The sequence below is a fragment of the Myotis yumanensis genome, unplaced genomic scaffold (assembly GCF_028538775.1).
Source record: "Myotis yumanensis isolate MYYU_CA2020_CCGP unplaced genomic scaffold, mMyoYum1.0.hap1 SCAF_3, whole genome shotgun sequence".
In the NCBI taxonomy this organism is placed as follows: domain Eukaryota; kingdom Metazoa; phylum Chordata; class Mammalia; order Chiroptera; family Vespertilionidae; genus Myotis; species Myotis yumanensis.
The window spans coordinates 105,379,365-105,394,862 of record NW_027223754.1 but is presented as its reverse complement, the minus strand read 5'-3'; the positions used below and the strand labels follow the sequence as shown (position 1 = coordinate 105,394,862).

The 15,498-nt window shown below is 38.6% G+C and overlaps 1 protein-coding gene across 1 annotated transcript in view; it reads left to right on the top strand.

Moving 5' to 3' along the window:
* USP18 (ubiquitin specific peptidase 18) overlaps positions 1–13,228 on the top strand; it is a 77,372-nt gene extending 64,144 nt beyond the window's left edge. Inside the window, exons 8-11 of the mRNA XM_070407513.1 lie at positions 6,176–6,343; positions 10,666–10,797; positions 11,299–11,348; positions 12,609–13,228. Of these exons, the coding sequence (XP_070263614.1) occupies positions 6,176–6,343; positions 10,666–10,797; positions 11,299–11,348; positions 12,609–12,654 (396 nt within the window). The 3' untranslated portion in view covers positions 12,655–13,228. The remainder of the gene's footprint in view (positions 1–6,175; positions 6,344–10,665; positions 10,798–11,298; positions 11,349–12,608) is intronic.
* Positions 13,229–15,498: the final 2,270 nt, after the last annotated feature.

Genomic DNA, 15,498 nt, shown 5'->3' with positions numbered 1-15,498 from the left:
TTACCATTTGCCACAGCATGATGGATCTGGAGAGCATTATGCTAAGCAAAATAAGCCAGTCAGAGAAAGATAAGTATCACATGATCTCACTCATTTGTGGAATATAATGAACAACATAAAGTGATGAACAAAAATATATCCAGAGACATAGAAGCATCAAACAGACCGTCAAACCTCAGAGGGAAGGCAGGGGAGGGTGGGTGAGGGGGAGAGTGGTAAGACATCAATCAAAGAACTTGTATGCATATAAGCATAACCAATGGACACAGACAATAGTGGGTGAAGGCCTGGGCTGGGGCTGGGGCCGGGGGGGGGGGCACTGGGAGAGGACAATGGGGGAAAAAGGAAGCATATGTAATTCTAAAGAATTAAAAGTAGAAAAGGAGGCGAGACCGCGCCATCTTGAGCAGCTGTTATCCACATCCAGAGATCGGCTACTAACCCGGAGGCAACGGCTCTCTAGCAGCGCGACTACATGAACTCAGAGGAGACCTGCTTCCTTCCACGGAAAGCAGATTCAAGCAACAGTGGCCTCCTGATCACCACACGCTCTGTCTGGGGAACAGTTGCTGTGTGTGAAGCCTCCCTCCACCAACCAGAAGAGCCACCACAGCTGTGAACAGCACCCACAGGAGGCCCTGCTATCAACGGAGGAGCCGCTGCTAACACAACCGCCCAAGGAGCAACCACAGCCCGAGGAGCCACTGCCACCCAGGGAGCAGCCACTGAACGACTCAACAACTAGATATGTCAGTGAGATCAAACATGGGTAGACAAAGAAACCCCCAAAGGAAAGAGAAGGAGGACTCACCAGAAAAGCAGCTAAGTGAGACAGAGATATGCAACATGACGGAAAAAGAATTCAGAATAAGGGTCATAGAGTACATGCACCAAATGTGCAAGAAGCAAGAAGAAACAGATGAAAAAATCAACTACTTATGCAAGAAGCTAGAAGAAACAGATGAAAAAATCAACAACTTAAGTAAGTCCCAAGAAGAAATGAAGAGCGACATAGCTGCAATAAAAAACACCATTGAAAGTATCAACAGTAGACTGGGAGAAGCGGAGGACCGAATTAGTGAATTAGAAGACAAGGAAGCAAAACACACTCAAACTGTACTGCAAATGGAGAAAAAAATTAAAAGACAGGAGGAGAGCCTAAGGGAGCTTTGGGACAACATGAAACGAAACAACATACGAATAATAGGGGTGCCAGAACAACAGAAAGATGAACATGGATTAGAAAACCTATTCGAAGAAATAATATCAGAAAACTTCCCTGAGGTGGGGAAGAAAAAAGTCACACAAGCCCAGAGAGTCCCAAACAAGGTGAATCCGAAAAGACCCACACCAAGACACATCATAATTACCATGGCAAATGTTCAAGACAAAGAGAGAATCTTACAGGCTGCAAGAGAGAGACGGAAAGTTACAGCCAAGGGATCTCCCATTAGATTATCAAATGATTTCTCAACAGAAACACATCAGGCCAGAAAAGAATGGACGGAAATCTACAAAGTGATGCAAAGCAAAGGACTGAATCCAAGAATACTCTATCCAGCAAGGCTGTCATTCAAAATTGAAGGGGAAATAAGAAGCTTCACAGACAAAAAAAGGCTAAGGGAGTTTATCACCACCAAGCCAGCCATGCAAGAAATGCTAAAGGGACTGGTGTAAAAAGAAGAAATAAAAAGCTCAGAAAGAAAACAGCCACACACACAAAAAGAAATGGCTACAAACATATACCTTTCAATAATAACTTTAAATGTAAATGGACTAAATGCTCCAACCAAAAGACATTGAGTGGCTGAATGGATAAAAAAACATGACCCATACATCTGCTGTCTACAAGAGACCCACCTCATTAGAAGGGACTCACACAGACTGAAAGTGAAGGGATGGAAGAATATCTTTCAGGCAAATGGAAAGGAAAAGAAAGCTGGGGTAGCAATACTTATATCGGACAAAATACATCTCAAAGTGAAGGCCATAACAAAAGATAAGGAAGGCCACTTCATGATATTAAAAGGATCAATACAACAAGAGGATATAACCCTGATAAACATATATGCACCCAATGCAGGAGCACCCACATACATAAGAAAACTTCTGGAAGATATCAGGGGAGAGATCGACAACAATACAATCATAGTAGGGGACTTTAATACACCACTGACATCACTGGATAAATCCTCTAGACAAACAATCAGCAAAGAAACAGCAATCCTAAATGACTCACTAGATCAGATGGACTTAATTGACATCTTCAGAACACTCCACCCCAAAGCCATGGAATATACATTCCTCTCAAGTGCTCATGGGACATATTCAAAAATAGACCACATATTGGGTCACAAGCAAAGTCTCCACAAATTCATGAAGATTGAAATCATAAGAAGCATCTTCTCAGACCACGATGGCATAATGTTAGAAATAAACTACAATAAAAACAACCCAAAATACTCAAACACTTGGAAGCTGAATAGCATGTTATTAAATATTGATTGGGTTACCAATGACATCAAAGAAGAAATTAAAAACATCCTGGACACTAATGACAATGAAAACACAACAATCCAAAACCTATGGGACACAATGAAAGCAGTCCTGAGAGGGAAGTTTATAGTTCTACAGGCCTATCTCAAAAAACAAGAAAAAATGGTAGTTAATCATCTAACTCTACAACTCAAAGAATTAGAAAGAGAGCAACAAGAAAACCTCAGAGTGAGCAGAAAGAAGGAGATAATAAAGATTAGAGCAGAAATCAATGAAATAGAGACCAAAAAAACAATACAGAAAATCAATGAAACCAAGAGCTGGTTCTTTGAAAGGATAAACAAGATTGACAAACCCCTAGCCAGGCTCACCAAGAAGCAAAGAGAGAGGTCCCAAATAAACCAAATCAGAAACGATAGAGGCGAAATAACAACAGACCCCACAGAAATACAAATGATTGTTAAACAATACTACGGACAGCTCTACTCCAACAAACTAGACAACCTGGAGGAAATGGACAAATTCCTAGAAAAATACAACATTCCAAAACTCAATCAGGAAGAATCTAAAAATCTCAATAGGCCAATAACTATGGAAGAAATTGAAGCAGTCATCAAAAAGCTTCCATCAAACAAAAGCCCAGGACCAGACGGCTTCTCAGGGGAGTTTTATCAAACTTTCAAGGAAGAACTAAAACCTATCCTCCTCAGATTACTACAAAAAGTTCAAGAGGAAGGAACACTTCCAAGCACATTCTATGAAGCTAGCATCACCCTAATACCAAAACCAGGTAAAGACAACACAATGAAAGAGAATTACAGGCCAATATCCCTCATGAACATAGATGCCAAAATCCTCAACAAAATCTTAGCAAATTGGATCCAGCAGTACATCAGAAGGATCATACACCATGACCAAGTAGGATTTATCCCAGGGATGCAAGGATGGTACAACATCCGTAAATCAATAAACGTGATACATCACATAAACAAATTGAAAGAAAAAAACCACATGGTCATATCAATTGATGCAGAAAAAGCATTCAATAAAATCCAACACCCATTTTTGATAAAAACTCTCAGAAAGGTGGGAATAGAAGGATCATACCTCAACATAATAAAAGCCATATATGACAGGCCCACAGCCAACATCATACTCAATGGACAAAAACTAACACCATTTCCCCTAAGAACAGGAACAAGACAGGGATGCCCACTCTCACCACTCCTGTTCAACATAGTCCTGGAAGTATTAGCCATTGCAATTAGACAAGAAGAAGAAATAAAAGGCATCCAAATTGGAAAAGAGGAAGTAAAACTGTCCTTATTTGCAGATGACATGATATTATACATACAAAACCCTAGAGACTCCATCAAAAAACTACTAGACTTAATACATGAATTTGGCAATGTAGCAGGATACAAAATTAACCCCAAGAAATCCGAGGCATTTCTATACACCAATAGTGAACTTTCAGAAAGAGAGATTATAAAAACAATCCCATTTACCATCGCACCAAAAAAATTAAGATACCTAGGAATAAACTTAACTAAAGAGGTAAAAGACCTCTACTCAGAAAACTACAGGACGTTGAAAAAAGAGATAGAGGAAGACATAAAGAGATGGAAGAACATACCATGTTCTTGGATTGGTAGAATCAACATCATTAAAATGTCCATACTACCCAAAGCAATCTATAAATTCAACGCACTTCCCATTAAAATACCAATGGCCTTCTTCAAAGATCTAGAACGAACTCTCCAAAAATTCATCTGGAATAAAAAAAGACCTAGAATAGCTGCAGCGATCCTGAGAAAGAACAAAGTAGATGGGATCTCAATACCAGATATCAAGCTGTATTACAAAGCCACTGTTCTCAAAACTGCCTGGTACTGGCATAAGAACAGACATATAGATCAGTGGAATAGAATAGAGAGTCCAGAAATTAGCCCGAACCAATATGCTCAATTAATTTTTGACAAAGGAGGCATGAACATACAATGGAGTCAAGATAGTCTCTTCAATAAATGGTGTTGGGAAAATTGGACAGATACATGCAAGAAAATGCAACTAGACCACCAACTTACACCATACACAAGAATAAACTCAAAATGGATAAAGGACTTAAATGTACGACAGGAAACCATAAAAATTCTAGAAGAATCCAAAGGCAACAAAATCTCAGACATATGCCAAAGCAATTTCTTCACTGATACAGCTCCTAGGGCAGTTGAAACTAAAGAGAAACTGAACAAATGGGACTACATCAAAATAAAAAGCTTCTGCACAGCAAAAGAAACCATCAACAAAACAACAAGAAAATCCACTGCGTGGGAAAACATATTTGCCAACGTCATATCTGATAAGGGCCTAATCTCCAAAATTTATAGGGAACTTATACAACTTAACAAAAAGAAGATAAACAATCCAATCAAAAAATGGGCAAAGGAGCTAAATAGACATCTTTCAAAAGAGGACATTCAGAAAGCCAAGAGACATATGAAAACATGCTCAAAGTCACTAATCATCCGAGAGATGCAAATCAAAACAACAATGAGGTACCATCTCACACCTGTCAGAATGGCCATCATCAACAAATCAACAAACGACAAGTGCTGGAGAGGATGTGGAGAAAAAGGACCACTTGTGCACTGCTGGTGGGAATGCAGACTGGTGCAGCCACTATGGAAGACAGTATGGAGTTTCCTAAAAAAATTGGAAATGGAACTCCCATTTGACCCTGTGATCCCACTTCTAGGAATATATCCCAAGAAACCAGAAACACTAATCAGAAAGGATATATGCACCCCTATGTTCATAGCAGCACAATTCACCATAGCTAAGATCTGGAAACAGCCTAAGTGCCCATCAGTAGATGAATGGATTAGAAAACTGTGGTACATCTACACGACGGAATACTATGCTGCTGTAAAAAAGAAGGAACTCTTACCATTTGCAACAGCATGGATGGAGCTGGAGAGCATTATGCTAAGTGAAATAAGCCAGTCAATGAAGGAAAAATACCACATGATCTCCCTCATTCATGGATAATAAAGACCATTACTAACTTTTCAACAATAATAGATACAGAGGCAGAGCTGCCTCAAACTGATTGTCAAACTGCAGTGGGAAGGCCAGTGAGGGTTGGGGGACAGGAGGGAGGGGAGTAAGAGATCAACCGAAGGACTTGTATGCATCCATATAAGCATAACTAATGGACATAAGACACTGGGGGGTAAGGGAGGGCAGGGGTTTGTCAAGGGTGGGGGGGAAAAAAAGGACACTTATGTAATACCCTTTGTAATACTTTTAGCAAAAAATAAAAAAAAAAGAAATTAAAGGAAAAAAAAGAATTAAAAGTAAATAAGTAAAAATTTAATTTTGAAAAAATAAAAAAATAAAATATTTTATAAAAAAGAAGAGATTTTATTTATTTATTGACTTATTTATTTTTTCAATTGTTTACACTATTACAGATGTCCCCATTCCCTTCCTCTCCCTTTGCCCACCTTCACCCAGCCCCTACCACCCTATCCCTGGCCTTCACCACACTGTTGTCTTTATCCATGGGATATGTATCTGCTTCCCTTTTAACATACCTTTTGCTGTGGTATTTCTCTGAATTTACCCATTTCAAGTGCCTTAGGATTTCATCTCCACAGTGATTTTGCTTTTGTAGGTCTTGAAGCTGACGCATTTGCCCCAGACCTTGACAATCCACCTTATGCGGTTTTCCATCAGGAATTCACGGACAGAAAAAATCTGCCACTCACTGTATTTCCCCCAGAGCTTGGATTTAAATCAGTTTCTTCTGACTGATAAAGACCTCTGCAATGCTGAGTACCAGGTGACATGTTCCTCACGTCCTGTCCACTGCCATCTCATTAGACACTGTGTCCTTTTGATTTTGCCCATCTCCCCTAGGCTGCTTGAAGTTACACACTCAGAAATGACATTTTGGGGTGTCTCATCTGTGTCATTCTTTCATCTCAGAAATTATGTCTTCTGCTCTTCATGTTTGGTATACAAAAAGGAAGGAAAACTCACCAACAACAAGGTGTAATTAATAGAAACATTTTCATATATTCAAGAAACACTTATTTTTAAAAAAGAGTATTTTAATGATTGAGACCTGTGTGTTTTTAACAACAATGGCGAATTGTTATCACCGTGCCACTACCACCATCACCACCACCCTCATTTGCTCTTTATAGCTGCTTTTCTTACAGATTCAAAAGACTATATTTATAAATATTGGGTTTGTACTCATATAGCTCATAGCATGGGGTGTAGGAATCTGAGGGAAAGAACCCATAATTCAGGACCTTCCTTTTAATAAGATGTGTAGTACTTACATGTACATAGGTAAACACAATGGGCTCTAAATATAACACCAACCAAGTTTTCTTCTTAAAGCAGCTTATGTACACTTTGAGGGTAATAAGGAAGTGGCCAGTACATTGGACCAAATTTAATCAAAGTAAAGTTGAATTCAACTGTCCTGAGCTAATAACTTATTGAAAAATTATGAGAAAAAAGTGACATAAATATATTTTCTCTATACGTTTGAAATGACACCTTTAGCACATTCTACTTTTAGCTGTATATACCCATTTCTGAACTGTTTTGTTCCAGTGGTCTGTTTACTATTCATGCTCTACTTATTTTAAATATTGAGGCCTGGTAATCTGGTAATATGTTAGAATAGCTTATATTATGATGTAGTTTCTTTATCAATTCAGGGCATATACACTTTATAGGATTCTCATTTTTTCCCTAGTTTTCTTTATTTTTACTTGCACAGTTTACCTGATGAAGTATATCTAAAAATTTTTTCTACTTAAAAACAACACTCCCCAGGGAACCCCCGATTTGTTCCCCTGAAGATCACTGGGGAAAGGGATAGAATAATGAAGGTGGAGGTAAGCACATGCCTTAGAAGTCAAAATGATGCAAGGAGAGGTGCTTGACCATAGAGGCCTGTCCATCTAACCTGGAGAAGGAATGTATTGGTCAGGAGGCAGGCCAGTGCAAGCTTGGGAAAGCTTGAGAAGTTGGTTGTTTATTTTGAAAAAGCTCCTGGTGCATCCCAAGCCTGAGAAAATATAACCCCAGGGAACAAAGAGTTATCTCTCTCCCTCAATAATGTGCACTCATCCGTTCTTTCCTGTATTATCTCTATAGCAACCATGTAGGTTTAGCAGCCCTGCCTAGGGCCCATGGCAGACCTCCTGAGCCTAAAAGGACTAAGCTTTAATATGAAACAGAAACTCTGGACATTGGCCTTTGTTTTGATCTTGATGAAGACAAGATTGGATTTTTTCCAATTTGGGACGGAGGGAAATGGGACATTGGGAACCCACAGGCAGCCTTCTATTTCAACTGGAATAAATCTTGCCACACCACACACATACCCCCCCCCCCACACACACACACATACACACACACAAACAACAACCACCACAAAAAAAATTTGTGGAAAATTTTGAATATATTCTAAAGTAGTGATGAATTATGCAATGAATCCCCATGTCCATCAAGCAGCTTAAACAGTTACCAAAACTCATGGCTAGTCTTGCTTTATCTATACCCTCATTCTCATCTTTCCTTGACAGTCTCCTGGATTATTTTTAAGTAAAACCCAGATACTATACCATTTCATTAGTATTTCACTGTCTCTCTAAAGAATAAACATGCTTTTTCTAAACATAACCAATTCTACCTCATAATTCCTTAATATAATCTAATATCCAGACAATATTCAGATTCCCCTGACTGCCTTGTAATTTGTTTGGTTTGAATCCAGATATAAACAAGGTCTGCACGTGCATTTGCTTAAGTTTGTTCCCTCTTTCTCTCCCTTCCTTTCTTCTTTTAGGTTAAGTTTCATATTTTATGTTTTCTCTCATTTTCTTTACCTTGCAATTCATTTGGTTGAGTTTTTTTTTTTTTATAGATATCTAACATTGGCTGGTTAGTGAGATTTAACATGTTCCTCTATCCTTGTATTTCTTGCAAACTAAGTAGTCATATCTAGATAATTGTCTTGCATTTTAAAAATCCAGCATAAAGTCTCCAAATGAAAAATAGGGAATAATTTGAGCCCCTCTTTAGGTGACTTAGCATCATTTGCACTATCCTCACCCCTGTCCTGCTTCATTGATCCTGTTTCTAAGTCTCAGGTTAGGAACATTATTTGACTGGTTGGGAAAACAGAATATTCCTAACTAACATGGAGATCCTGTTCATAATAAATCAAAATTCTATCTTTCCTACCACTGTCCCCTTTTCATAGAGAATTATTTATCTTGACTTTCTAAGTTTGAGTGAATAGAATCACTTAATGCCGAATCTAATGGATACTTCTTGGTCTTACATGATATTTCTGTGATATTCTGTGCTAATGATCCTATTTTTCTTCAAAATTTATCTACCCTAGTTTTCTCTTTTTCTGGATCCTTTCATGCCCATCCTTTTTTGTAATTTATTTATTTTTATTTTTAATTGATTTTTTAGAGAGAGGGAAAGGGAGAGGGAGAGATGATAGGAACATTGATAATAGAGAAACATTGATTGGCTGCCTCCTGCACCTCCCTTACTGGGGATCAAGCTTGCATCCCTGGCATATGCCCTGACTGGAAACATAACCAGCAAACTCTTGGTGCATGGGACCATGCTCAAGCCACTGAGCAACACAGGCTGGGCATGTTGGTATTTAGTTTTAATTTTATTCTTTCTTCTTCCCATTTTTTATATATCATTATATTAATTCTCATAGTTTCAATGATCACCTCAAACTGAACACTTGTAAATATGTATCTCCTGTCCAGGTGTCTCTCTTGACCTCCAAGCCAGTATACTCATCTCCTAGTGAATGTTGTTACACAGTCCCCAAATTCATTATCTTAATTCCCAAACAGTTCTGTTCCATATTTAATTTTATGGTACCAGCATCTTCCTGAAATCTGGGATTCATCTTTTTTTAAAAAATATTTTTTTACTGATTTTAGAGAGAGAGAGGGAGAGGGAGAGATAAATAGAAACATTGATGATGTGAGAGAATCATTGATCAGCTGCCTCCTGCCCGCCCACAACTGGGGATTGAGCCCGCAGACCGGGCATATGCCTTGACCAGGAAGCGAACCGAGACCTTCTGGTTCACAGGTTGACACTCAACCTGGGATTCATCTTTATAGTGCCTTTGGCTTACTCCCCATCTCTGCATCCAATCAGTTACAATGTACATTTAATTTTGCACAAATCTGTTTTCTCATCTCCACCTTTACTCTCACTTCCTCAGTATAGTGTAGGGTTTAAAAGCTTGAGCTTTGAAACCAGATTGGCCTGGGTTGAAATCCTACCTCTTTTGAACTTTGGGTAAATTACTTTACCCCCGTGAGCTTAGATTTCACCTCTGTAAAGTAGGATTTATAGGCTTGTGTGAATATTAAATGAAATAATGCATGTAAAAACTTGGCCAAATGCATAGTGAATGCTAAAAGTTAGCTATAATTATGTCAATAATGATTATCATTTTAGTGCTCACACTGATATTAATTATTCAGGTTATTATCATTTCTCCCTTGCACGATCATGGTACTCTAATGTGTCTCATTGGTTTCCTTCTCACATGAACTCTCAATCCATTTTTCAAACCACATTATTTCAGTGTATTTCTCAAACACAAATCTTATGGACTTCCCAGTGCCCTCCCTGACTTCCTTTTACTCAATATGCTCTGCAACGTTATGCTGCAGAACCTTTGCAGTTTCTGGGTCCATTTTGAGTATACCCCCTGTCCATAACTTGTCTACTAATCTTGTTCATTCTGGAAAAGATCATTTCAAGCATGTCTTCTCTGGAGAGCTTTTCCCCCAGCTCCTCAGCCTTTCCTCAGCTGGTTGTTCCTTTTCCTTTTTTTGTGCAAAAGTTGAGTTTTCCAGAATTTACCTGTAAATACATCTGGCATAAAACATGACATTCTAATTCTGGCTTACTTAGCTGTGAAATTATTGAAGTCAAGGAATGTTTTCTAGTCCCCTTGAAGTACCAGGGCCTGGCATGGAGCAGTCACTGAATAAACAAGTAATGAAATGTTTCCTTATTTTAAAGTAGGGTTAGAAAAAGAAGGATGATGGGTGAATAATTTTATGCCTTGTGTTCTTTCAGCTTGAAGGACTATATGAACTCTTTGCTGTGATTGCCCATGTAGGGCTGCCTGACTTTGGTCATTACTGTGCCTATATCCGGAATTCTGTAGATGGAAAATGGTTCTGTTTCAATGATTCCAGTGTTTGTTGGGTAAGGAACATCATCTAAATTGCCTCTTGCCCTAGATTAGCTACCTCTGCTAAATTCTGAGCCCAGGGCTAGATGGGTCCTCAAGGTCAAGCAAGCCCATTATTGTTCTCTGTGTGTGGGACATTTTATGAGCTTGAAAGCTGTTTTCTGCATGAAGTGTCCAAATGGTCTCTAAGAGTCCACTTAGCTCAATGTCTATATTTTTGATGTTCTAAGCTCAGTGCCTTCAAGCTCTGTGGGAAATTTATGGAAAGCAAGAAAAGTTAGAAATACGAAGTTAGAACTCTGGGCTGAACATAACCAAGTGTAAACAGAGGGACAAGGGTACTGAAAGAAACTTCATTTACATGGCATTTATCACTAGATGCTGTGGGTTTTGGGAGTTCCTAGGGGTAGGTTTATCTGAAGGAGTGAGGGAGGGCAGAATGTAGCACCCTGTACTCTCTGGATGCTTCACAGATGTCAGCTGGTTGCTTCACTTTCTATGTTATATACTTCCAGGTATCCTGGGAAGATATCCAATGTACCTATGGAAATCATAACTGCCGCTGGTAAGAGAAGTGTTAGTGATGGAAACCAATGAGCTTACACAGGATTCTTATTGCTGTGTGACACTCTCATGGATTCAACTGCCCCTTATATTTACATAACTCCTCAGTGACTAACTGGCCAGCCTCATCTTTCAATACCCATCCCATTGCACCATATTTTCTCACAATTTAGACTCCAACAATAACTAAAGAGGAAGCTGCTCCCCAAACATCAGATCCTCCATGACTTTGCACATGCAGTTCTGGCCAGTATTACCCTCTCTTAACTTATCATCAAGGCAAAGTCCTATCCATACTTCAGTACCTCTGCTCATTGTCTTTTCCTACTCTTTTAATGCCTTGTACTGACTCACCCAGGTATATCTGTAGGGGCTTCTCATGTGCTTTCACTGCGTTTTGAGCATACTTCTTTTATAGAAAGGGTCACACTCTTTTGTCATTTTTGTTTATGTAACTTTCACATTAGACCACAAACTCTTTGGGGGCAAGGATCGATCACTCATTTTCTCTTTCTTTGTCTGGTGCAGTGGCTTGTGTTAGTAAATATCAATAACTATTTTTTAGAAATCATTAACTACAGAGAGGAAACTGGAAAGAAAAAAAGCCGGGTGAAATGAAATCAGAGACTTTATAAGTTTTCCCAGCTGAGTTTCTGGGTTAGGGTGATATTTGAGATGATTTCAGCCACAGAAGTAGGCCGGATCATTTGAAAAATAATGAATGAGCTAGAATTTGTGTTTGAAATCCTTCTCCAATGTTCCTTTTCTCTACTTTCTAACCACCTCCTTTGAATGCTCACTTTTTGTCACTTTCTGGTTGCCAGCGACTTCCCCATTATTTAAGTAACAGTTTGGCAAACTTTCTCTATAAAGGGCCAGAGAATAAATATTTTAGGCTTTGTGGGCCAATTTCTATTGCAACTATTCAACTCTATCTTTGTAGTCAAAAGCAGCCACAGATAACTTATGAATGAATGAGCATAGCTGTGTTCCAGTTAAATTTATTTGCAAATACAGGATTGGATTTGACTCATGGATTCCTAGTTTGTCAACCCCTAATTTAGATGTTAACTAACTGCAGGTTAGTTTTTATTTTCCTAGGTCGCACATTTTGTTTTCCTCTGGGGTGATGGATAGATGAACACTTTATCCAACAACCTGGAAAGTTTGTTGACTTTTTTCCTACTGTGAATTAATAATGTATCAGTTAACTATGAATGTTTTATTTCTGCTATGATGTTGCATTTTTTTTTCTTTCTAGGCGGGAAACTGCCTACCTTCTGGTGTACATGAAGACGGAGTCCTAATGAATGCATCCTAAATCTTTAGGAACTGACAAAGTATCATTTTCCTTGTCTATTCCTGAATCTGCTCTTTTAAAAAGATTTTGCAATGAGGAGAAGCACTGTTTTCAAATTGTATAATTAAACTTTATTTATAATCAGGGGTAATTATCAAAAGATTTAACAGTGACACTGCACAGGTCTAGATCAGTCAGAATGGATATTTCCATCAGTTGACTCTGGCAACATGGTTGGAGCAGTGTCCTGTGTGTTCCCAGTTGTGTAAGACATTAAGTGTTTAGTTGGGAGATTGTGGGAGTCCAGATGCTTTCAGGGGAAGAGAGACCTGGCCACCAATGGTAGTGGGAAGTATTCAGGTGGCAAAGGGCAATGGTAGGGAAGTATTTAAATATTTTACAACTTAGTATGACCATACTGGTTTGTATTGACTGAATATAATTTTTGTTTATACTGTAAAATTTTATTTTTAAAACCCATGTTAATTTCATAAAACTCAAGTGACAAATATGTATTGATTACCCACTCCTTCATAAGAATGCATGCTAGGCACAATAATGAATAAAGTTTTTCTCTCAAAGGAATTAGCAGTTTAATGGACAGTGATTAAAATACATAAGGTTTTTGGTATAGGAATTCAGAGTAAAGGGAAATAACTTCCATTGTGGAGCCATGGGAGAAGACTTCAGGATGGAAAAAGGCTTAGGATGGAAGACAATGCATTTATAGGGAAAAGCATACTCAATGGCATGGTTGAAAAAGGCAAGGCTTAAGGTTCAGAAATTGCCTATCAACCTTGCTTCAAAAGAAGAAAGCAAGTGATAATGATGGCAGGTATGTGGGGCTCTGAATGTAGAGGATCTTGAACTGAACTAAGAAGTTAATAATTAATTTTAAGTTATCTTTATTGTTGAATGTATCACAGATGTCCCCTCTTTTTTCCCCCATTGACCTCTTCTAGCCCACACACACTCCATGCCCCAGGCCTTCACCACACTATTGTTTGTGTCCCTGGGTTACAAGTTATTTGGTTAATTTCTTCCCATCCACCCACCCCGCCTTCCCTCTAAAATTTGACAGTCTGTTCCATGCTTCTATGTCTTTGGATCTATTTTGTTCATCCGTTTATTTTGTTCTATAGTATCACATGAGTGAGATCATGTGATACTTAATCTTCTCTGGTGGGCTTATTTTGTTTAGCATAATATTCTACAATTCCCTCCATGCTGTCTCAAATGATAAGATATCCTTCTTTTTTACTGCTGCATAGTATTCTATGGTATAGATATACCACAGCTTTTTTATCCACTCATCTACTGATGGGCACTTGGGCTGTTTTCAGATCTTAGCTATTGCAAATTGTGCTGCTGTGAACATAGGGTTGCATATATTCTTTCTGATTGGTGTTTCAGGTTTCTTAGGATATATTCCTAGAAGTGGGGTCACTGGGTCAAATGGAATTTCCATATTTAATTTTTTAAGGAAACTCCATATTGTTTTCCATAGTGGCTGCAACAGTCTGCATTCCCACCAACAGTGCACTAGGGTTCCCTTTTCTCCACATCCTCTCCAGCACTTGTCATTTGTTGATTTGTTGATGGTAGCCATTCTGTCAGTTATGAGATGATAACTCATTGTTGTTTTAATTTGCATCTCTCTGATGGTTAGTGACTTTGAGCATTTTTTCATATTTCTCTTGGCCATTTGTATGTCCACTTTGGAAAGTGTGTATTTAGGTCCTTTGCCCATTTTAAAAATTGGATTATTTGTCTCCCTTTTATTAAGTTGTATGAGTTCATTATATAGTTCGGAAATTAACCCCTTATCAGATGTATCATTGCCAAGTATGTTCTCCCATACAGTGGGCTCCCTTTTTGTTTTGTTGATCGTTTCTTTTGCTGTGCATATGCTTTTTATTTTAATGTCATCCCATTTGCTTATTTTCTCCTTAGTTTCTTTTGAGATGTAGCAGCAAACATATTGCTACAAGAAATGTCAGAATTTGTTGCCTATGGTTTCTTCTAAGATTTTTATGGTTTCACAATTTATATTTAAGTCTTTTATAACAATTTTCAGTTTATTCTTATTTATGGTATAAGTTGGTAGTCTAGTTTCATTTTTTGTATAAATCTGTCCAATTTTCTCAACACCATTTATTAAAGAGACTGTCCTGACTCCCTTGTATGTTCTTGCCTCTTTTTTCAAATATTAATGGAGTGTATTGGCTTGGGTTGATTTCTGGGCTCTCTGTTTTGTTTTGTGTGTTTTTTCCATTGATCTATATGCCTGTTCTTGTGCCAGTACCAGGCTCTTTTGAGTCCAGTGGCTTTGTAGTATAACTTGATATCTGGTATTGTGATCCTTCCAACTTTACTCTTTTTTTAAAAAATATATTTTATTGATTTTTCACAGAGTGGAAGGGAGAGAGATAGAGAGTTAGAAACATCGATGAGAGAGAAACATCGATCAGCTGCCTCCTGCACATCTCCCACTGGGGATGTGCCTGCAACCCATGTTCATGCCCTTGACCGGAATCGAACCTGGGACCTTTCAGTCCGCAGGCCAACGCTCTATCCACTGAGCCAAACTGGTTTCGGCCTTTACTCTTTTTTTAAATTTAGATTCTTTATTGTTTAAAGTATTACATAAGTCTCCTTTTTCCCCCATTGACCTCTCCCCAACGGCACTCACCCCCCAGCACATGCCCTCACCACACCGCCCCCGCCCCGTCTGTGTCCATTGGTTATGCTCATATGCATGCATACAAGTCCTTTGGTTGATCTCTTATCCCCTCACTCCTCACCTTCCCTCATAGGTTGGACAGTCTGTTCGATGATTCTATACCTCTGG